This window comes from Cotesia glomerata, linkage group LG1, assembly GCF_020080835.1.
Source record: "Cotesia glomerata isolate CgM1 linkage group LG1, MPM_Cglom_v2.3, whole genome shotgun sequence".
NCBI lineage: Eukaryota > Metazoa > Arthropoda > Insecta > Hymenoptera > Braconidae > Cotesia > Cotesia glomerata.
This window is the reverse complement of record NC_058158.1, coordinates 12,473,858-12,497,424: the sequence shown is the minus strand read 5'-3', so window position 1 is coordinate 12,497,424 and position 23,567 is coordinate 12,473,858. Positions and strand designations below refer to the sequence as shown.

Here is a 23,567-nt window from a genome sequence, read left to right as displayed (position 1 = left end):
ACAAGATTGTTTAGATTTAATTTTTGACTACCCTAAACAAAAAGATGGTTCTATTATATTTATTGAAAAATTGCTATTTAAAATTCAATTAGGTGAATAAAAGAATTTTTAAATTTAGACGAAAAAAATGGGCGGAGACAAAATAAATTTTTAAGAATTTTTTTCTCGACACATAATTTATTTGTTTTTATTGCTCCTATTGTTTTCATCAATGAAATAAGTTTCGAAAAAATGGAATAATATTTCAGCAGTAAATCTAAAATTTTAAATGGTTACTTATTTATAAATGTAAATACTTGCTGCCTGAGTGTAGACATCTATTCTTTTGAAAATGTACGCAAGCTGTAATGACGACCCTCATTAGTTTTTATTTTCATACATTGAAGTTTTTCACACACCTTCAAATATTACAGAATTTTACTTAAAGGATTATAACTTATCGTAATATTTAAGTACAGTTAAATCGTTTAAGATATATTAACCTTCTCTAATCTACGGAAGGTACGTACGATAGAAAACACCCATTTTAAAGTGGGAGGAGGCTGAATTTCCATGCATTTAAATACGACTGTCTAGACAGTAGCAATAACTTTACGGTAGAAAATATCATCATTGTAAGAAGTAGTGTCGAGAGTGTAACATCGTTGCAGAAGAAATAAATTTATTTTCTGTTAAACATATTTGGAATTTAAAAGTTTACTCAAACAAAAAAAGTGATATTTGAAGTGTATTAGTTTTTTTAAATTGCTTCCAGTAAAAAAGAAAAGTTTGTAATTATACTTTTGCAAGTGAAAAATACAAATTAAACATGGAAAATTACTTTGACATGAGTTATGTATGGACAATGCCATTATATTCCGAGGTTGCAGACAGCAATACAAATAAAGTCTTGTCGTATCAACATAAAAGTGCGAACAGTGATGATTACGATTTGTGTGTACGACAAACTTCTCTGTGTCATTTTATTGGTACCAAGCAAGTACAATCGGTTAAAATTTTACTTAATCAGGGAGCTGCAGTTAATGTCACAATGTCATCGCCGCATTATACTGGATACACTTTATTGCACTACGCGGTTGAACGCAGCAACGCCGAAATAGTGGAATTGTTGCTAAAAAATGGTGCCCATGTTGATGCTTCTACAGTAGAGAACAGACTGAAACCTATTCATATCGCAGTTATGAGAGGAAATTATGATATCATAAAATATCTTTTAATATATAAAGCACAAATTGATGCAACATTCGATGTGGCGATTTCAAGAGAGTACAGTTGTTTACATCTAGCCACTCAAAATAATCACTTAAACATTATTAAATTACTTTTGGATTTCGGCGCTGACATAAATTTACAAGATAAGGAGAAGCGCACTCCTCTTCACTTAGCGATTCAAGCTGCTCAAGTGGAAGCTGTAAATTTATTATTAAAGTATCATCCTAATACTATGCTGAAAAATTCCCAGCAACAAACACCCTTAATTTTTGCACTCGACAATATGTGCCCAATTTTATTCCTCCGCGTGAATAATAATGAAGATCTTGCGAAATTACGCTTACAGCATCAGTATACTGGTTGTAAATGTGAAATAATTACGCACACTTTGGTTCGTCATTTAATAAAGCTGAAAGTAGCAAATTTTCAAATTGACGAGAAGGATCAAGATATTATTTTACTTAGTGAAACTTATCGCGAGTTAGAAAGCTCTTGCTCAAATGAATTAGAACAAATGCAAGCGTTGGTTGTTAAAGATATGACCATTCGTTATTATGATTTTTTACACATGAATTTGAATAAACTGTATAAGTTATCCAAAAATATAAACGTAATGCGATTGTTAAATTCGGGTGTACTGGAAAATAATTGTCCGATATACAGTGATATGATTAGGTTTTCGTTACAAATCGGTGTAGATAAAAATAACTTGATTTACCAAATTCTTATCGTCAATAATTTTATTCCATTACCAAATGAGATAGTTGAAATAATTGTTAATTATTTGTCAAATGTAGATCTACGAGTTTTATTATATACTTTTTCATTACTGTTAAAAGAGTAAAAAATCTAAAAACCTTTATATTGTAATCGTGTACAGTTTATTAGATTAATTTATACGTGCTAAGAAAATATCGTTCGCCTAGAAAAATTTTCAAAATTTGATCAAAGGAAAATTGAGAAGTGTTATTTTTTAATATTTTACATGTAATTTAAAAATATTAATTGAAGTGTATTCGTTTTTTTTTATTATTTCCAGTAGAAAAATTTTCTTTCTGATTTATTTATAAGTTACGATTTATGTTAGTTAAAATTAACTTCCACACAAGACATTTAAAAATTCAAGAATTTTAAGAATTTAAAAATTAAAAATATATGTTCGAGTTTTAAGCTTAATAAGTAGTTAAGTATTTAAGTTGAAGTTTATAATATAATGCAATGATACGTAGACAATAAGAGAGATGTTAATTAAGTATTTTTCTTCTAAGTTCATTACTAAGCCGTCAGGCTGAAATAAATTAAAAAAAAAATCAACTTTCACACTTGACAGTTCAGGTTAAAGTAAGTTACGATGCTGCCTCGCTAAGATATTTCAGCTGTATCAATTTTTTGATTAGATATTCATATATGAGTAATTTTCTTATAAGAGAAACACAGATAATCTGTTATACCTTTGGTCCGTATCTATGTAATTATCATTTTATTGCCAACAATTGTAAATTTTATGTACATAGAAGATTATATATTTAGACCATTTTATGTATTATATATTAACATTTAAATAATTGTTTATAATTTGTTATATCCATTGAAACAAAATTATCATACAATTGTATAATTAAAAGAAATATAAACTAACCATTTTAGAATTTTTTTTAGAACATTGATTTTCATATTATTTATGATAAAAGTTGTAATATAAACGAATTATTCAGTATGTAAAATAAGTTTCTACTATAAAAATTTCAATAAAATGATTAATTTTATACTGCTTTTTGAGTTGATAGGATTTATTATAACATTCATAACAATAAAAACTTAATCAATTTTTATTTATTTATTTTTGTTTTCATTATATTTTTAAATTCTATAAAAATATTTTTCAAGATAAAAAATCATAAAAAATTAAAAGATAAGGATTTTTTCAATTTTATACAATTTTTGAAAATTTACACGGAAAAATATAATGTAATTTTTCTATTTTTCTTTTTTCCGTGTACTCTCAATTTTCGAGCATTAAATCCTTTTAAATATTTTCAAATCTGGATTCTTTTAAAAATTTAATTTTTCATAAAATACTTTTTTAATCACTATATACTGGTTAAATTTTTGATTTAACGAAAGATGATTAATCTCAAACTTGAAAAGATTTAGAATTATTTATTTGTTTTGAATATTTTTCAATCACTACACCGAAAAAAAAAATTAACTTGAATAAAGTAAATAGTTTTGAAAAACTTCATTTTTTTTATTTAAGTAGAAAAATTCTTAAACTAAGAAATTTTTCTTGGTTTAAGTAAATTTTATTTGATTGAAGAATTTTTTGATTCTTCGCCATTCTTCTCACCAATTCATTATTGTCAACTTTAAGGCTTTTTATCATGTCGTTATTAATGTCATACATCGAGCTGAAATAGTTACGGGTTAGTGTTAAACAGAATGTGCCGAATCTTGGAATATTGGCTAGATTGTAAATTTCACTATTGCTTATGAGTTTAAGGTAGTTTGAATGGGCTGAGTGATATCTACCCAGACAGGATTTTAGGCATGAGCGTTCGAATTTTCTGTACTTTTCCATGGCAGAAAGGCCTACATTCCACCAAATAGGCGCTGCGTACGAGATGATTGGCCTCACCAGGAGTTGGTAACAAATCAGTTTTGCCTTAGGATCAATATTTCTATTGTAGAAAATTCTTGAGTTGGCTCTGAAGGCTTTTTTGGCTTTTTGAAGTTTAATTGCGTGGTGTTTAAATTACTGTCTGTTACAGTGATTTGAAATGTTTTAATTAATGTGACGGTGGGTGGTGTAATTTCATTCACTGTTTTCCTGAACAATATAGCTTCGCTTTTATCTGGATTCATTTTTAAGTTCCATTGTTTAAAACAATGGTATTTTTCATTTATGATTGTTGTTAGTTTCTCTTGAATGATTTGAATCTTGCTATCAGCTACATATTAGGTCTCGTCATCTGCGTAAGCTCCAGAATAAGTGTTATTCCCTGAGTTCAGCCCGAATTTATACAGGATGGTACTGGTGAATATGATAAATAATGCCGGGGAAGTTACCGTCCCTTGCTGAAGCCCTTCTAGTATAATACAACCTGGTTATAAGTTACTGTTTGGGGCTGTAGGAGAAAAAATTCTCAGAAAAATTTGTGTCTCACCACTATGCTTTACTCCGAGATCGCTCGGTTTGATGCGTACACTGAAAAAAATAATCGGTAGAGGTTATCGATTTTTTTTCGGTAGCCTCTACCGAAAAATCGGTAACCTCTACCGATTTACATTTACCGAAGAAATAGTTTTTGGGGCCCATAACTAAAGTGTAGTGTTCATAACACATGATTTTCATGTGGTCGTAACATAATTTTCATATGGCAGGCAATCCTTTATTTATAAATTGATGTAACGTTTTCATTGTTATCGCTTTTTGTTGCTATTGTAACCACTTTGGCAACGATTACCATCATTGGAACGGTTAGATATTATTAATTAAAATTTGTAAAAATATTGATGAAATTTTCAACGATAAACATTTTGTCAGAAGTGTACTCAAATGAAAGGTCTCGATGAGCGTAACATCAGGATGAGCTTATATCTCAAAAAAAGTCAATAATTAGGAAATGACGTTGTATTTCGTCCACTAAAGATATTGTTAACGATATAAGCTCATTCTGGTGTTGTACTTATCGAGACCTTTCATTTGAGTACCCACATGCATTTTTGATATATTTTTTATATATGGGGCATTCCACGCCAAATCGACCACTTTTGACCCTGACCCCTTTTGATTTGGCTGAAAGTTTACCATCCTTCTCTATCCTATCAAAAACGTCTCTCATAATTTTTTCAAATTTTTTTACCCAACCAAAAAAAAGTTCAATTTTCGTTGATTTAAAAAAAATTGATTTTCTCGATGATTAACATGTTCAACTTTTGGTTCTATACTTTTTTCTTATTTTTTGAGGATTCCCGGAAATTTTTGGACCGGTGTTATGAAAAATGCGACTAAAAAAAAAAATTTTTTTTTTAATTGAAAAAAAAAATAGAAATCGAAAAAACACCTTTCTGAAAATTTCAGGATATCTGTAGAAAATGTCAATGTTTCATATGAAAAAAAGAAAAAAGAAACTAAAAATGGTATTCATCAAGAAATTCGGAGTTTTTTCGAAAAATTTAAAAAATAACGATGAAGATAGGTTTGAATAATTTTTTTATTTTTTTCTAAAAAGAACATTTAATAACAAAAATTTTGAAAAAAAAAAACGTCCCGATAAGTCAATTTTTGAAAAAGTTATCGCAATTTAAAAATAAAAAAGCGGTTTTTTTGAAAAATTTATAACTTTTTTTTGGTTGGGTAAAAAAATTTGAAAAAATTATGAGACGTTTTTGATAGGGTAGAAAAGGATGGTAAACTTTCAGTCAAATCAAAAGGGGTCAGGGTCAAAAGTGGTCGATTTGGCGTGGAATGCCCCATATACATATATAAAATATACATTAATATATGAAAAATTGATGTGAGTACTCAAATGAAAGCTATTGATGAGTGCAACATCAAGATGAGCTTATATCTTCAAAAACGTCATTAATTAAGCAATGATAGTGTATCTTGTGAACTATTGACATATTTTAAGATATAAGCTCATCCCGATGTTACACTCATCGAGACCTTTCATTTGAGTACCCACATCAATTTTTCATATATTTATATATATTATATATATTATATATATGTATATATGTATATATGAAAAATATATCAAAAATGCATGTGGGTACTCAAATGAAAACTCTTCATAAGTGTAACATCGGGATGAGCTTATATCTTAAAAAATGTCAATAATTAAGAAATGACATGGTATCTTGTGAAATATTAACATTTTTAAAGATATAAGCTCATGCCGATGTTACACTCATCGAGACCTTTCATTTGAATACCCACATGAATTTTTTTTATACTTTATATATTTTACAAATATGAAAGATATCATACATATGAAATGTATGAAAAATATCGTTTGCGTACTCAAATGAAAGGTCTTAATGAGAGTAACATCAGGATGAGTTTATACTTTAAAAAATGTCAATAATAAAAAAATGACGTTGTATTTTGTCCACTAATGATATTTTTAACGATAAAAGCTCATTCTGGTATTACACTTATCGAGACCTTTCATTTGAATACTCACATGAATTTTTTAGATATTTTATATATTTCATAAATATGAGTAATATCGTTTATAAAAAATCTTTTATTTAAAAGTTAAAAAGCTTATATCGTTTAAAATATCATCAGTGGACAAAATACAACGTCATTTCCTAATTATTGACATTTCTTAAGATATAAGCTCATCCTATGATGTTACAAAAAAAGAATTAGGAAAACGGTTGACCATGAAGGCCATCCCTGCAACTTCCCGCCAATTCTATACCTAAACATTTTAAATTGCACTTATGACGTTTTAGAGCTCTTCGAGCTCAAACAAATAGCTTTTGTATGCTTTTGAGCTCTTCTTTGAAACGCTAATAGATCGAGTTTTCATCAGATCTCGACGTTTGAAGGTCACAGGAAGCTTCCCTGACTATCCCCGCGAGGTTGTCACGGCGTCTCTATGTGTGTGTGTGTGTGTGTGTGTGTGTGTGCGTGCGCGTGTGTGTGTGAAAGTATGTGAACCGCTTATAACTTTTGAACGGCTTGACCGATTTCATCGCGGTTGGTGCCATTCGAAAGGGCTTGACCAAACTTAGATTTTGAAAACTATTTGGACCGATTCAGATCAATAGATTTTGAGAAATCTTCAAAAAACTGAAAAAAAAATTTTTTCAAATGTGGTTTTTTTGGAATAACTTTTAAACGGCTTAATAGTTCAATTCCAAAAACTAATCAGCTCTTAACCTCAAAAAACCACGTCGATCGCCACCAGTCCGGTCAAAATCGGTTGATTCGTTCGAGAGATATCGTGAACGAAAGAAAACCGAAAAAAGTGTTATTTCGGAATAACTCCGAAATTCCTTGCGCGATCAATTTAAAATTTGAGATTCTTTGTGAGGCTTGAAAAACTGCGTCGAATGCTGCCAACCGCGTGAAAATCGGTTTATTCATCCGGAACTTTGCCTCTCAGAGTCTTAGCTGAGGAAAGACGGATCCTTTACCAACGAAAGAAGTCAACCACACTAAGCGCTGAGGAGCTTAGAACAGAAGAACGGCAGAAGAGCATAAGTAGATGGCAACTACAGTGGGATGCCACAGTGAAGGGTAGGTGGACGCCCCGAGTAAAAATGAAATTATTATTTTTTACGGAAAAATAATAAATTTCGTTCGACCGCCGCACCACCGGTGCACGACCGCCGTTTGGCGGACTATTACGCCGCACGCTAAAAATTTACTCCCCCTAGCATCGCCGCACTACCGCTGCACCACCGCCGCACCAATGCTGAATCATACCTACAATTTCACAAAAAATGGTATCATAATTAATTTATCACGCAATAATTAATTAATAAATAATGCGACTAGAAATCTTTATGTAAGACCTATTGATCAACCTCCTTTTAATCGAATGCCTAATATTAAAAAAAAAAATTTTTTTTAAATCAGGCCAAAGCACCGCGAAACTATTGATTTTTTTAGTCGTATTGTTGATGTAGATTTTTAATTTCGTCCTCGGGTTGCACAGAAGCGGTACGCCTATCGAAATACTCTGAAAGAATTTTAAAAATTGAACTGTGATGGGATTCGAACCTGGATCGTCTGCATGGAAGTCTCGAACATTGCCAACTGCACTGCAAGCCATACTTAACTTAAAAAATTTAGTTAAGCTATTTGAATGATCAACGAATATATTATTTCAATGTATATACCATCAAACAGTGGTATGGTGCGGCGGTCGAACGAAATTTATTATTTTTTCGTAAAAATTAATAATTTTATTTTTACCCGGGGCATCGTCTCATATCAAGGATCAACGTTTGGCTAAACTGGAGTCACGGTGAGGTCAACTATTATCTTACGCAGATGTTATCAGGACACGGCTGTTTCCGGGCATATCTCCACCGCTTTAAGCATGATAATTCCCCAGAGTGCCCGTCCTGCCCAGGAGTCAATGAAGATGCAGAGCACGTCTTCTTTGAGTGCCCACGTTTTTATCCACAGCGAGATGAGCTGGAGAATATCCTGAAGAGGAAAATCCAACCAGAGACAATAGTAGAAGCAATGCTGTCATCAGAGGCTGCCTGGAACGCCACAAACACGTATGTCACGGGAGTGCTCTCAGACCTGCGGTCCATAGAAAGAAGAAGAGCGAATGACGTCAATTAGAAGGAGGAAAGAATGACACCTTAGCCACCAGAAGAAAGAGCAGCAGCTAATTCCTCCCCCTGCGATGTAATGCCTGACGGCGGTTTCCATGAGGGATTAGGGGAAAGAGGAAAAGGGATTTAGGGTTTAGTGGGTAGGGGCGCTAGCGTCGAGTTTTAGTATGACACTGCGTCGAGTCGCCACATATCCAGGCCAAACAGCTATGCCTAGAATCCGTAAAAAGGATTCCCCCCCCTTAAAAAAAAAAAAAAAACACACACACACAAAGACCTACAGACACCATCGCGGGAATAGTCAGGGAAGCTTCCTAGGACCTCGAAACGTCGAGATTCGATGAAAACTCGATTTTCGTAAAACGGGGTGAAAACAATAACTTCCCGATTTTTGAAAATCTTCAATTTTCTTAGCGGGAAGTTAAAAATTAATGAAAAAATTCTATGAAATTGAAATAGGCAGACACTTTTTTGATGTTTCTTAAGAAATAACCCAAATCTAGTAAATTATTTTTAAGAAATTGCATTCATAATTTTTTTGGAGCTTCTAAAGATTGAATTTTAAGTAGAAATTTTTTTAAGTGTACTTTATTAGTTAAAAAATTTCTATAAATTATCAGATGTCTCTCAATTTTAGCATCATAAAATTTTTACATTTGGAATCTTGTAAGAACTGTGGCATCAACTGTTAGCACAGGTTGACCATCAACTAAGTTGATGTTCAATGGTTTACGTCAACTTTACGTTAACTTCACGTCAACCTCTGCATTTGCAACAGTTTCCCAGAACTTAACTTTAACTTACGCATCAAGTTAGCGTAAATCTATTGCCGGAATTTTTCGAAAGGTTCGCTCAAAGTTAACGCGAAGTTGTAGAAAGTTAACGTTAACTTCATAAGTATAACTGTTGCTCTACTGTTAGCGTAAACTTTACGTCAAATTCCGGCCGCAGGTTTATACTTGAACTTCGTTTCGCTTGTGCTAACTGTGCACAAAATTGCATTAATTTCCTGAAAAATAATTTTGAGCTTTTTTTAATATTACACAATAATATTCATAATATAGATATGCTAACTAGCATATTCAAAAAATTTTAAAATATCTTTAATTTATTCCTTCAAATGCAGTTTGAATTTTTTTGTATTTTATTATTTTTTAATTGAAAAAAAGTGGATGGGATTTGAAGTTGAATTTGATTGAAAACCTTGCATGTAGCCCTCTATCGGACGATAGCAGAAAAAGAAGAAAAATAAAAAACAAGTTTTACGTTTTACGTTTTTAATTTCATCCGCGATTACACTGCGAGTCTTTCCACAAGAAAAACATTTTAATAAAAGTTTTTTTTTTGTTAAGAAACAAAGTTTTTATTAACATTGATAGTTTTATATTTATAAAACATTGGCGAATTAACCAAATGTAATTTGAGACAAACATCTACTAATAAGTTCCATGTATAGCTTTTCATAGTTGCTTTCACATTTCTGTCTTCAATATAAAACGGCTAATTTTAGGTTAGTATGCTTAATTTGTCTTAATTTTGAAAATACAACTTTTTCAATTATTGAAAAAAATGTAACAAAGTAAATATTATTAATCATTTATCAAAATGAAAATTAAGTTAACGGACATGTAAAAATTTTTATAATTTTTCTTTATTTAGAAAATTATTACAAAAAAATTTTTAAAAAATGTTAATTTGTAAAAAACTTGAAAAACTATGTGCAATTTTTAAAAAATATTTTTTAGTCTTAATTTAACAAATGAATAAAAATCAAGAAGTTAAAAGCGTCAGCTAATTTTAGTATTATTTAATTGGAAAGTCAAGAGAAAATTCTCCGTCTAAAAACTAACAAAATTTACAAGTGTTAATTTTTAGATATTTTTTTTTTTAACTATAATTAATTTGTTATAAAAATTGAAAAAATTGTCAAACGACTGCTGATTTCAGTATTATGTTTAAGGGGGAACACCACGGTAACAATTGAAAAAAAGAGGTGATTTTCGGGAATTTTTTTGACAGGGAAAATAAAGGAATTTGGGAATCGGGTTTTTTTTTATTTTATTAAGGGTAAATTAAAGATTATTACCCTAAATTTTTATTAAAAAATATTTAATTATTACAAAGTTATTAACAATCTCATCGAGCACTAGAGAAAATGTCCCCCCTCCACGGTCGGTTCCATAACTCAAAAACAGATCATCTGAAAATAAAAATCCAAATTGCTTTTTAATCAGTAAAAATGTAGTTATCGTCGCACGCACGGAATTTTAAAAATTTTAATTTTTTAAAAAATGGCGACTGATTGAAAATTTTCTCACTATTCTTACTGTTTTTTTTTGTTTTAACCCGGCTAAAAAAATCTTTAAAATAAAAATTGTTCAAATTCCGTGCGTGCGACGATAACTACATTTTTACTGATTAAAAACCAATTTGGGTTTTCATTTTCAGATGATCCGTTTTTGAGTTATCGAACCGACCATGGAGGGGGAAATTTTTTCTAGTGCTCTGCGAGATTGTTAATAACTTTGTAATAATTAAATATTTTTGAATAAAAATTTAGGGTAATAATTTTTAATGTACCCTTAATAAAATAAAGAAAATCCGATCCCTAAATTCCTTTATTTTCCCTTTCAAAGAAATTCCCGAAAAATCAATTTTTTTTTCGATCGTCACAGTGGTGTTCCCCCTTAATAAAAATTCGATAATTGAGTGAATTTATTTAAATATTTATAATTTTTAAATCATAATTAATATTCATTTATTCATCTATTGGCAGAATAAGTAATCATGGCGGGTTGTGATTCCACAATTCGTCGCATAATACAAGCACTTGAAAAACGCAATTCTGAAGAAGCAAAAAAATTACTTCGCCAATCAGTTGAGAGAGCTTCGAATCCATGGGTAGAAGGCTATCCTATACTTTGTTATGTATTACAACAGAAAAACCGGGAATTTGCCAAATATTTATTGGATAATAATACTAGAGTCAATGGGAAATGTTACAAATCTGAAGGCTGGCCACTCTACTTTGCGGTCACCAATGGAGACTTAGAAATTACAAAGCTTCTTTTAGAGAAAGGTGCTAATCCTAATAACTCGAACAAAGAAATGAAAACTGCGTTATTTTATGCAATCGAAGCTAATAATATTGAAATGGTTGAACTATTACTAAAAAACAAAGCACATATCAATATTTACAACAAATCTTTCCATACGCCTCTCACTCTAGCTATTACAAAAGGATACGTTGAAATAACCAAAAAACTCGTTGAATACAAAGCTAATGTCAATTTGAAAGTTGACCATAATCGCTATGAAACAGAGCAGTCGCCTTTAAACTATGCGATTAGTTCTGAAAATCCACAAATCGTTGATCTGCTGTTAAAGAATGGAGCAAATATGAATGTAAAAGATCGATATAAAAAAACGCCATTTCAAGAAGCTATTGAGTACGGAAATTTAGATATAATAAAATGCTTTATAAAACACGGTGCAAATGTTAATGATATTTTTAATGAAGATAAAGAAAATTGCTCACCTTTGTATACAGCTCTTTGTAATACCAGTCACGAGGTTGTTGAGCTACTTATCAAAGCTGGCGCAAATGTAAACGGAGGAAAAAAAGATTCAGAAGTTCCACTTCATGCAGCTGTTATCAAAGGTAATCTAAAAATTGTAAAATCTCTTTTAGAGCTTGGAGCCAAAGTTAATTACACAAGTAATTCGACAAAAAAGAAAGGATACACATCATTGCATTATGCTTCTGAAAAACATGTCAAAAAACCGTTTCACATTAGTGAATTTTACATGAACAATTCATCGTCAGATGATACGTCTTCAAACAATTCAATGTCAGAGGAATCGTCACCAAAAGATTCATTATCGAGTGATGCATTATTAGTAGAATTTCTTATTTCAAAAGGTGCTAATGTCAATGCCAAAGATGCCAAAGGAAAAACACCTTTGTATTGTGCCATCAAAAAAAGTAATATAGAAATTATCAAGTGTCTTTTAAAACATGGTGCTGATTTAAATACAATGTATGATTCACATTATGGTTACACACCATTACATTACGCTTGTGAAATCTACAATGACTCCAATCATGAAGTTGTTGCTTTACTCCTTGAAAATGGTGCTAATATTAATGCACGAGCAAAAAATAATTATCTGCCAATTCATGTTGCTATAAAAAATGAACGCGATAAAATTGTTGATTTACTTTTGAGGAAAGGAGTTAGCCCCGACACATCTTTTAATGCTCGTAAATCACTTCTTTTTGTTGCCGCACGTAGAAATGATCATTCTTTAAAAATAGTTAAGACAATTTTGAAGTATAAGCCAAATCTTCAAAATAAAAGTAATATAAACATATTTCTTCTCGCAGTTAAAAAACACAGAAATAATGTAGTTAAACTTTTTCTCGAGTATGGCTTCCGAATGCGTCCCAAAGATATTAAAAATCACGAATTCATTCATGCAGCATTCCAAAATGGACATACGGCTATCATCAATGACATCTTACAGTACTCTACTGATATCAACATGAAATATGATTTAAAAAATAATAAAGGATTCACATTACTACATAGTGCTGTATTTTGTAAAAATATTGAAGCCATAAAATCATTGGTAAAACACGGAGTGGATCTTAGTGTAAAAGATAGCAATGGTCAAACTGCGATATTTTATGCAGTTCAAAAATCAAATTTAACGATTGTAGAACATCTTTTGGTCGAAATGAATAAAACATTACTATCCATTCTTCCTGGACTTCTCAGTGAGGCTATCAGATCCAGATACAAAGAAATGATTGAACTTATAATACAGTACAGTGTCAACCTTGATACTATTGATGAAGACGGATATCCGCCTTTGTACTATACAACTTTGAAATGGAGTGATGAATGGAACAAGAAAGTTCATTACTATCCACAAAATATTAAAAAGGACAAAATAGCTGAATTACTTTTAAGCAAAGGCGCCAATCCAAACATCCTAACCAAAGAAGGAAAATCAATTCTTCACTGTGCTACTGTAAATGAAGAATCAAGTGTCGTTGAAAAGTTATTGTTACACAATGCTAATCCGAATTTGTCCAACAATAATCAATTTATACCTCTCCATGCTGCAGTAAAACACCAGTACTCTAATATTGTAGAGTTACTAATGAATCACAAGGCAAACGTCAATGCTGCTAATTCATTTGGTAGAACAGCATTACATGAAGCTGCTGCTGTTGCAAAAAATGATATGTTAAGAAATATAGAAATTCTTATTAAGTACAAAGCTGAAATAAATTGTGTGGATATTGATGGGATGACGCCATTACACATTGCTGCAAAATTAGATAATGCTGAAGTTGTTAAACTACTTTTAAAAAACAAAGCAAATGTCAATGCTAAAAGTTTAAATGGCAAGACACCACTTCATTTTGCTAGCGAACGAGGAAGTCAATTTTGTATTAAAGACCTGTTGCGATTTGGTGCCAATGTTAATATCAAAGATATGCTTAATTGTACTCCTCTGGAACATGCTTTGGAAAGTGCGCGATCTCAAGAAGAACGTGGTGAGATTCCTGTTGATGATTTATTTCCTGAAGAGAACTCCGATTCCGAAGATGATGATGATGATGACGATGATGACGATGAAGAATGTTTTGATCCTGGGTATGACATTTACGCTGCGGACAGTGTTGTTGAAATATTAAAACAATATATTCAATTAAGACTAACTAAAAAGAAGTATGTTAGTAAAACAAATCTGAAGCTGATGAAGTGCACTGTCCCAAGAAGAGAAAGAATTAAGAGATCTCGTAACTTTTTTTGGTTCTAATTTTTAAAATCTGATCATCTTGATACTGCTATTCAAGTAACTTTTTTTAACGTTTTCTTATTTTATAATATGGTTATATTTTTTAAAAATTATTATTAGTTTAAACTGAAGAAATATTTATCAAGTTCGTAATTTATATTATCGCTAAGTAATATTTATTACTTCATTCATTTCTTCATGTTTAATTCTTTTTGAATTTTTTATTCTATTACGTAAGAACTTACTATATAAGATTGTTGAAAGTTTCAAAACTTACTAAAAATTTTTTCAATTTTCCAAGTTTATGTGTTAATTAATAATTTCAAGTTTTTTAAAAATTACTTACGCTTATTCAAAAAGTTTGTGTTTCAAAAAGATTGTATGCTATTAATTCATAGCAACGATGTTACAAGCGTTTCTTTGTGTTTAAAAATTATATTTCTCAAAAGAAAATAAAAATGGTTTAACCACATGTTCAATACAACATTGATATAATTATAATTCATAATAATCACAATCACCAATTTATATTTTATTATCCACAACATAAAAATAGTTCACATGTAGTTTTGTCTAAATATTGTCATTTAAGATGAATAATAAAATTATAATAGACTTGAGTAAACTCGACCGATTGAATAAAAAAAAAATCGACGACATTTTTTTATTTCTGGTAAGTATTTTTTCACATTATATATTTTTTATAAAATATTGCAAACAATAATTTTGTTATTTTATAGATTTTCTTACAGTTAATTGGAGTTTTTTCAAGTTCAAGAATACAATTTTTTTTCTTCTTTCTATTGAAAACTGAAAATTAATATTACTCTTATCGATATTATACCTACAATTACTCTTTACTTAATTACATTATTAGATATTTTTATTGTGTTTGTCATATTTTTAAAATACAAAAAATATTTACTGCTTCACTTATTCTTTAACATTTTTTAGTTCTAGTAAAATTTATAAACTTATCATTTACTTGTGCAAAATAGCAACTTAAGTAGTTACTAATCATCAAACGGTAAATGTTTGATTGCAGAGTAAAATTTATTTGTAAAATAAATCTGATTATGAGGACTTTCAATTAAAAAGACTCCATCCTTTCTGAGGTATATTAAACTGTAACTATTGTTCCAAATAATATCACTGTTACCTACGATTTGAGACAAGTTAAGTGGATTAACGTGACATTGGAGAAGATCAACCTTTTCTGATTCTGGCAAAGTTTTAAATGAAAACAGTTTGAATGAAACTTCAATCCAAGTACATCCTGATTCATCTAAAAGCACTCCAATTTTTCTGTTTGAATCAAATGTTAAGGAGTTGGATTCGATGAAATTAGGAATTCTCACTCTATTATTCAATTAACATGAAAATTTCTCAAACTGTGATTGAGAATGAACATTATCAAATTTATAAGATAATCCCTGTTTAAAATTTCCAATAGGATTCCATCAAAAGCGACAAAAGCCACTTAGAAACCCATAAATTTTATTGGTTTCTAAGTGGCTTTTGTCGCTTTTGATGGGATCTTATTGGAGTTTTTTAACAGGGATAGTAACCACAAATTCTGATCACTCATGTATATGTGATCATTATCTTTATTGTTTCAAGAAAGAGAACCAACATTGATTGAATTCACTATTATGAAATTCATTAAAAAAAATTAAATCTGAAAATAAACGAATGATGTTATAAAAAAATAAATTAAATTCATTATATTATGTTTAGATAAAAATTGAATATAATGATGTAAAAAAAAAAATACTTACGATCTGCATTTTAGTCGTAGTTTCAATTAAATTTTATATATTCAAATTGCAAGAAAATTTTACTTTTCTGGTTCAATAATTATATGAACTATTTTTATAAATTTGAACTTTTATCTGACTGAAAAGTTGTAATATATATACACGAGTGTGTTATCTCCCACTTCTGCTCACAGAAGAAAACATCTGTAATTTATATTTAATGATTATTTCCGCGTTATAATTCAAATAGATCTAGAACATCATAATGACAGCCATGGTTATTACAATAAAAAGTTTTTGCGTTCACTATCCCTGTCGAAAAGCTCCACTAAGATCCCATCAAAAGCGACAAAAGCCACTTAGAAAACAATAAAATTTATGGGTTTCTACTAAGTGGCTTTTGTCGCTTTTGATGGGATCCTATTGGAAATTTTAAACAAGGATCTGCGCCCAGATAGAAATATCAAAAATCATATTACAAGTTTATCGTCCTATGACACCTGCGGAAATAAAGTAAGTATATAATGGCTACTCTGAAACAGACTATGTAAATAATTTCAAAATTTTGTAGTTATAATGACGTAATTATATTATTATATGAAAACAATGAATTTACTATGTTTAAATAAAACTGCTAACGTTAGCAGACATTTTTTAATTTTTTATTATAGTTTTTTTTTTTAAATCATTTGCACAATTTTTTTCAATTTTTACGTTAAAATTTTTGAATAATACTAAAATTAGCAGACATCAGGCAATTTTTATAACCAATCAATTATTATAAATAGTTATTTTCGATACGTATGCGCAAAGGCAGGGATTTTGACGGCTTGAAATGACGTCACGAGTTTGAGGCTATGGCGCATTCTTATCAAGACCAAGTTATTTATCCGGACGAGCGTAGCGAGTTTCATTACATGTAATCTGAGACATTTCTTATTTTCCTGCCCCAGGTAAGAAAAATACTATTGCGCCCTCTGTGTGTTGCTTGAAAATTCAACTTTCACGGTTGATATGTCAATAAAAGAATTTTTAAAAAAATTCCAGCTTATAATTTTTTTTTATTTCTACATTTGGAATTTTTTTATAATACCAAAATTAGCAGACATTAAAAAAATTTTAGTTTTTTTTTTTTTAATTTGACTGTAAATAAAAAATATTTTTTTTAATTGCACAGATAGTTTTTTAAATTTTCTACATGTACACAGAAAAAAAAATGTTCTTGAATCAAGTATATAATTTTGAAGAACTTGATATTCTTGATTTGAGTAGAAAAATTCTCAATCTAAGGAAATTTTTCTTGATTTAAGGAAATTTTACTTGATTCAAGAATTTTTCGTTTTGATTCAAGACAATTACCCTCTCCAAAATTATATTCTTGGTTCAAGAATTTTTCTCTTGAATCAAGTTAATTTTTTTTTCAGTGTAGAATTTTTTCTTTTAATTTTCTGCAATAATTCTTTAAATAAAAAAAATTGTCAAATGTCTGTTAATTTTATTTTCATATTTTTTTATAATAATTTAATTGTTATAAAAATCTAAAAAATTTTTAGTTGTCGGTGAAATTCAGTATCATAATTTTTTGAATATTTTTTCAATCATAACATTTTCAATTGTTTAAAAAAAATTATTAAATGTCTGCTAATTTCAGTGTGATTAAATAAAAATAATCAAAAAAACAAATTCTCTAAGAGAGTGAAAAGTGAAAAAGAGTTCTTCTTTTTTCTTTTCTGGCTTTGTTTTCTCGTCCTTATAAGCGTTGTATGGCATAATATCATATAAATGATACAAACAAAAGCGCTAGTTAAAAAAGTTGAATCTGCAAAATTAATAAAATTGAAATTAGCAAATGAATTTGCGCGGATAACAATGCCTAACATGTTTATACATAGTATAGCTAATTGTTAAGTAATACACACACACCAATGCAGAGAAATAAGAGTCAGTACTCACTAATTATACCTATGAACTGAGTTGTTATTTTAAACCTAACCACAATAAAATTGCACGTGTTTTAGAGATAAGAGTGGTTCAAAGTTCTAAAATAAAATAGCAAAAACCAGCTACATAGTCAATACAAGTGAACACGTATTTACAGTGAAGAATATCATCATGTCTACGAGCAGTTTAAAAAGTTTATTAACTTCTTCTATTCGCGCTGGAAATATTGAAAAAATTCGAACTTTGTTAAATTCAATAAATATATCTGACACAGCGTGGTATACAGCTTTAAAACGAGCATTAAAATATAAACACTTTAAAATTGCAAAGCTCTTGCTGACTAATCATAATAATGTGTTTAGTACATCTGACCCACGATTAAATCCATTACTGCATTATGCAGTAAAAATAGGAAATTTATCAATTGTAAAACTTCTTTTGGAACGGGGAGCGGACATCAATGCTGAAGAATCTAATGGCGTAACTGTTCTTCATGTTGCTGTTTCTCACCAGCATTTATCAATTGTTCAGTGGCTTTTGAGGAAAGGTGCTCTGGCTAACTTAAAGTGTAATTTACCAGACAGAGCAGGTTATACACCACTTCATTTGGCGTGTGAAATAACAAACTGTGAATTTGCTAAAATTTTAATCGACTACCAAGCAGACGTTAATTGTTCCTCTGTAGACAATGTACAACCAATTCATATTGCTGTTTTGTATGAAAATGAAAAAATTATTTGCTTACTTTTGAGCCATGGTGCAAACATTAATTCACGGTATTATCCAGGACCTAATATTTACAGCAATTATTTTTATCCACCAACCTTGTTGAGTTATGCTGTTCAAACAAAAAATTTAAACGTAGCAGTACTGCTGATCAAATATGGAGCTTCTATTTATTCGCAAGATAATGAAGGAAAAACTTTATTGATGTATGCAGTCGAAAATAATGATACGGACATAGTGAAACTTCTTTTGAGTAACGGAGCCGTTATGAACGATTGTGATAATATTGGACGAACAGCGATTAATTTTTTGAGTTGTAACGAGACTTCATGTAAATATAATTCCCTTAAATCAGAACGTAAATTTAAGACAAATTCATTTCCTTAAACTAGAGCTTGAATTCGGAAAATAATAATAACTTCTGATTTCAGATGATTTTTGTGTTATAATATCATTTTAATATGATATAGATATTTCAGCAATATATTAAATCAACTTTGCATTTTATACATAATACTTATAATATTAATGATTAAATAATATTTTTTTGATTGAAAATTTCTAATACTTATTTCTTTGTTTATAATGCATTACACAACTAAAATATTTTATATTTATACTACTTTTACATTTTTTCTGAATAAAATAATAAATTACAGTTAGTTTTTTGAATTTAGATAATAATGCTAAATTTAGATAATAAAGTAGTAAAACTTAATTCTTATTTTGTTTTATAAGACTTGGTATTTCTAAAATATTTCAATTTAATACTAAAAAATTATCTGTTAATATTTAATTTTATTTAATAATTTACAACCATTAGATTAACATAAAAAATGTAATTGTCATTTTTATCAATAAATTTTACACTAATTAAAATAATACTTGAGTCTAAACTAATTTCAACAAATAGCTTTTTATAATCTTGTTATTTCAATTATAGGTACAAATTTGACATAAACTGGATGAGCGGGTCTAATAACAAGATCGGGAATAATCGTCACATCTGCAGCTCTGTCTTGAGGTTCCAGATAAAAATTATGTAACAGTCCAGCAATTAGAGTTTTTAACTCAAGCATTGCAAACCTTTGTCCTGAAAAACAATAATTTAACGTAATTTCTGATTCAAAAAATGATCAAATATTACTTATAATAAAAATAGACCTATGCAATTGCGTGGGCCAGCACTGAATGGAATGTACGAAAAAGGATGCCTTTTTTCCGACTGTTCTGATGGTAAGAATCTGTCGGGATCATAAACATCAGGGTTTGGCCAAAAGTTGGGATCACGGTGAGTATCAATGGGATAAATAAGTAAAGTAGTATTTTTTGGAACAAAATAGCTTTCTAAAAAAAATACATAATTAAAATTTTCAGCTGCCGTTGCAACTGGTGATTTGATTTAAATTATATTAAAAACTCACTGAAGTGCGTGTCTTCTTGTGTTGTCTTAGAAATTACTGGTACACTCGGATAAAGTCTCAAAGACTCTTTAATACAACATTCTAAGTATGTGAAACTTTGGACCTCATTGACTGTTAATTTACCCTTGCTTTCATTCAATACTTTATCAACTTCTGCTCTTGCTTTTGCCTAAAAAATTCATCATTTAATTTTAGCATTAAAATAAATGTTACCATCGCTGTAGTAAATTTAATACACAGAAAGAAAAATTTCTTGACTGAAGAACAAAATTCTTGCCTCAAGAAAATTTTCGGGTGCCTGAAGGAAGATCGAAGTTGTGTTGACTGGAGTAAAAATTTTTCTTGAATTTCTATTCTTGGTAGAAGTAATTTTTTTTTTAATTCAAATTATAAATACTTGATACAATAAATTTTTATATTTGATCAAGATTTTTAGATACTTTAGGAAAGCAGTGCCACCTACTTCAGCTGAGAAAAAAATTTTCTCACCTTGAGAAAACTTTTCTCTTGAATATTTGATATCTATTTTATATTATTTTTCTCACCTCCGGGCGGAAAGCGTCAATTTTCCTCCCGCTGCGCTAAACGAAAATGCCGCTTTCCGCCTCAGATCACATGTTTATTGACCTCGGCTTCGTCTCGGACAACAATTACATGTGATCTGAGACATTTCTTATTTTACTGTCCTAGATGTGTAATATACTATTAGCGTGCAATTATACATATTGAATGAAAAAAATGATTCAATATTATTTGATCTTCCTATTTGACATGTTAACCAATAAAAATATTAATGAAAACTTATTTCTATCGAGGTATTTAATTTTTTGGAGCAAGAGAGAAATTTTCTCAAGACAAGAAAATTTACTTCTATCAAGAATAAATTTTTTGGAGCAAGAGGCTGAATTTTCTCAAAACAAGATTTTCTTGATTTAAATAAATTTTCTTGGATCAAGGTAGGTATTTCTTAAAGCAAGAGAATTAATTTTGTTGGAATAAGTGAAATTTCTTGTGTCAAAAAAAAAATTTTTTTTCCGCTCAAGAAAATAATTTGGAAGAAAAATATTTTCTTGGCTTAAGTGAATCTTTTTTTCTGTGTAATTTTGCAGTAACAGATGACAACCTGTATATCCTTATGCTCTGCCAGAAGTAAAATGGTAAACAATAAACCCATAGCCGTAGTATCGTGACCCTGAAAGAAAAAACTATTTCAATTATCATATTTATGAACTACTTCTAATTATTTAACATTTAATAACTTACCGCAAAAACAAACGTATCAACTTCTTCTCTCATGCCTTGATCATCAACTCCAAGTCCTTGTCTCGAGGCAGCGATCAAAAGGTCAAGGAAAGCAAGTCTTTTCCGTTTTACTACTCAATCAAATGAATTAGAATTGTTAATGTAAGCTACACTTTAACTATCTTACATAATTTTTTTTTTTCTTACTTTTAGCATCTGTTTGTAATATGGTTGAATTATTTTCAGTCTGCTCAAAATCATTCAAATATTTTCCTTCCGTTTTTTCGTGATATTGCTTACGTTCTTTGATTATCTAAAATTAATACAATCAAATGAATAATTATTCATTATTAAAAAAGAATAATCTAATTTATAAAGAAATAATACCTTATTAGAAAATTTATGAAGAACTTTTAACGCCTTAGCATGTTCTTGACCTTTTGATGTTAATCCGAAAATCCACTCATTCATCAACCATGGTCTGAAACTTCTGCAATCACACGCAAGAAGATGTTAATTATAATTATTTATTATTTTCAATATTATTTTAACTTAAAAAATGGAATTTTTAATTTACCTATAATAAATAATTTCTCCAATTTCTTGAACCGCTTTTTTATAATTATCTCTATCAGGATCGTGGTCTTTAGTCGTAGCTCCCATCGCTGACTCTGTGTAATAATTTAGTAAAATTATGTCAAGTTGAGTATAACATTATGTAATAACGTAGCTTGTTATCTTTTATAATACCACATATTATGTTAAGAGTGTGAGTCGAAAGCAGCGGTAAAAGTTCTTTGACAACTCCATTCGACGTTGATTCAGTTTTTAGTTTTTTAACTAGTCGTCCTGTATGATCGACTATGGATTCTATGTACTCATCAAAATTTCGTAAATGAAATGCTGGAGTTAAAATCCGTCTTCTAGCTTTCCATTTTTCTCCTAGTAAATGAAATGAAGATAAATTTATTAAATAAGCTAAAAGACTCAGTTATTGACACTTGAAATTTTATTTTAATTAAAAAAAAAAAAATAAATCAACTCTAATAAATTAATAAATATAATTTTTCAGTTATAAATTTTAAGATGATTGGTTTTTTGAGAACATTTAATTTTTTTTAATTAGAATAAAATTGCAAGTATCAAACAACCAGGCCAGTGTTAATAACTAGGTCTTTTACCTTTTATATAATTTTTTTTCTTTCACAAAAAATATTGTTAATTATTATAAAATCATATAAGTTAATTTACCTCCACTCGTAACAAGTCCGTTTTGTAACCATGGTCGAAGAAAATCGTAGAATTCACTTTTTTCTGAATTTTTAGAATTGCTAAATATTACCTGAATAGAATATAAAAACATGTATGCTTTAATTTTTTACTTCAATAAATCTGATTAGTTATTAAATAGAAATATTCACTTTTAAATCATCAGGGTGGTAGATATTAACAATTGGCCATGTTCCTATCCAATACTTGTAAATTGGATAAAATTCTTTGGCAAAACGACGGTGAAATTTCCAAAAATTTTCTGAAAAACAAAAGTTTAATTAAATACAATGTTTTATGAAATAATATTAAAATTATTAGACATCTGACCATTTTTTGATTTTACTAATTAGGAAAATTAATTAATGAAAAAATTTATATTAATTGTTTTCTAAAATTTTTCATTATAATAATTTAATCAGTTAAAAAAATAATTTTAGATTGTCAAATATCGTTTATTATCAATATAATTTTTTAAAAGTTTAATTTTCAGAAGAACTTAAAAAATTAACTCACCGGGAGAGACTGCCAAGTCTAAAACGTTACCAATAATTGGGTACCCTCTAGGTCCTGGAATTTTGTCACAAAAATATCCTTTTTGGCTTTTATGTATATAAATATGTAACACGGTAAGCATGAATAAAAAGAATATTAATATTGATAAAATAATCCATGCTAGATCCATTGTATCTGATAATCTCTGATAAAATTGAAAAAATAAAGATTCACAGTGCTGATTGTTGTTGCGTGACTGATGCAGTACTACTATAGAATCATGAGAAGTAATAACACACGCACTCGGAAAATTGTAGTACCTCTTCCTACTTATTATTATGTATTGCCAATAAATTACATCATCTCACATAAAACG

The 23,567-nt window shown here is 29.4% G+C and overlaps 3 protein-coding genes across 3 annotated transcripts; 2 read left to right on the top strand and 1 right to left on the bottom strand.

Annotated features, from left to right (window-relative positions):
* The first annotated feature begins 764 nt into the window (after positions 1 to 764).
* On the top strand, positions 765 to 14,395 carry LOC123275014 (ankyrin-3-like). Its single transcript, XM_044742887.1, has 3 exons — positions 765 to 2,052; positions 5,609 to 5,622; positions 11,306 to 14,395. Exons 1-3 carry the CDS (start codon positions 809 to 811, stop codon positions 14,356 to 14,358), a joined length of 4,311 nt encoding a protein of 1,436 aa, XP_044598822.1. The 5' UTR covers positions 765 to 808; the 3' UTR covers positions 14,359 to 14,395.
* Positions 14,396 to 17,966: 3,571 nt separating this feature from the next.
* Positions 17,967 to 19,389, top strand: LOC123265344 (putative ankyrin repeat protein RF_0381). The gene has a single exon (XM_044729419.1). The coding sequence runs from the start codon at positions 18,207 to 18,209 to the stop codon at positions 19,146 to 19,148; it is 942 nt and encodes a 313-aa protein (XP_044585354.1). The 5' UTR covers positions 17,967 to 18,206; the 3' UTR covers positions 19,149 to 19,389.
* A 196-nt stretch (positions 19,390 to 19,585) lies between these two features.
* LOC123264579 (cytochrome P450 4C1-like) lies at positions 19,586 to 23,513 on the bottom strand. Its single transcript, XM_044728303.1, has 12 exons — positions 23,213 to 23,513; positions 22,849 to 22,958; positions 22,679 to 22,769; positions 22,178 to 22,369; positions 22,005 to 22,098; positions 21,815 to 21,917; positions 21,635 to 21,740; positions 21,449 to 21,558; positions 21,309 to 21,377; positions 20,186 to 20,354; positions 19,926 to 20,108; positions 19,586 to 19,854 (listed from the first exon to the last, which is right to left on the bottom strand). The coding sequence occupies exons 1-12, from the start codon at positions 23,379 to 23,381 to the stop codon at positions 19,679 to 19,681; spliced, it is 1,572 nt and encodes a 523-aa protein (XP_044584238.1). The 5' UTR covers positions 23,382 to 23,513; the 3' UTR covers positions 19,586 to 19,678.
* Positions 23,514 to 23,567: the final 54 nt, after the last annotated feature.

Coding starts and splice junctions, on each gene's coding strand:
- LOC123275014 (XM_044742887.1), top strand. CDS start 809: ATGGAAAATTACTTTGACATGAGTTATGTATGGACAATGCCATTATAT.
- LOC123264579 (XM_044728303.1), bottom strand. CDS start 23,381: ATGGATCTAGCATGGATTATTTTATCAATATTAATATTCTTTTTATTC. Junction 20,355..21,308: donor CAGAGCATAAGGATATACAG/GTTGTCATCTGT, acceptor TGAATTTTTTAG/GCAAAAGCAAGAGCAGAAGT. Junction 19,855..19,925: donor TGGCCCACGCAATTGCATAG/GTCTATTTTTAT, acceptor ATTGTTTTTCAG/GACAAAGGTTTGCAATGCTT.
- LOC123265344 (XM_044729419.1), top strand. CDS start 18,207: ATGTCTACGAGCAGTTTAAAAAGTTTATTAACTTCTTCTATTCGCGCT.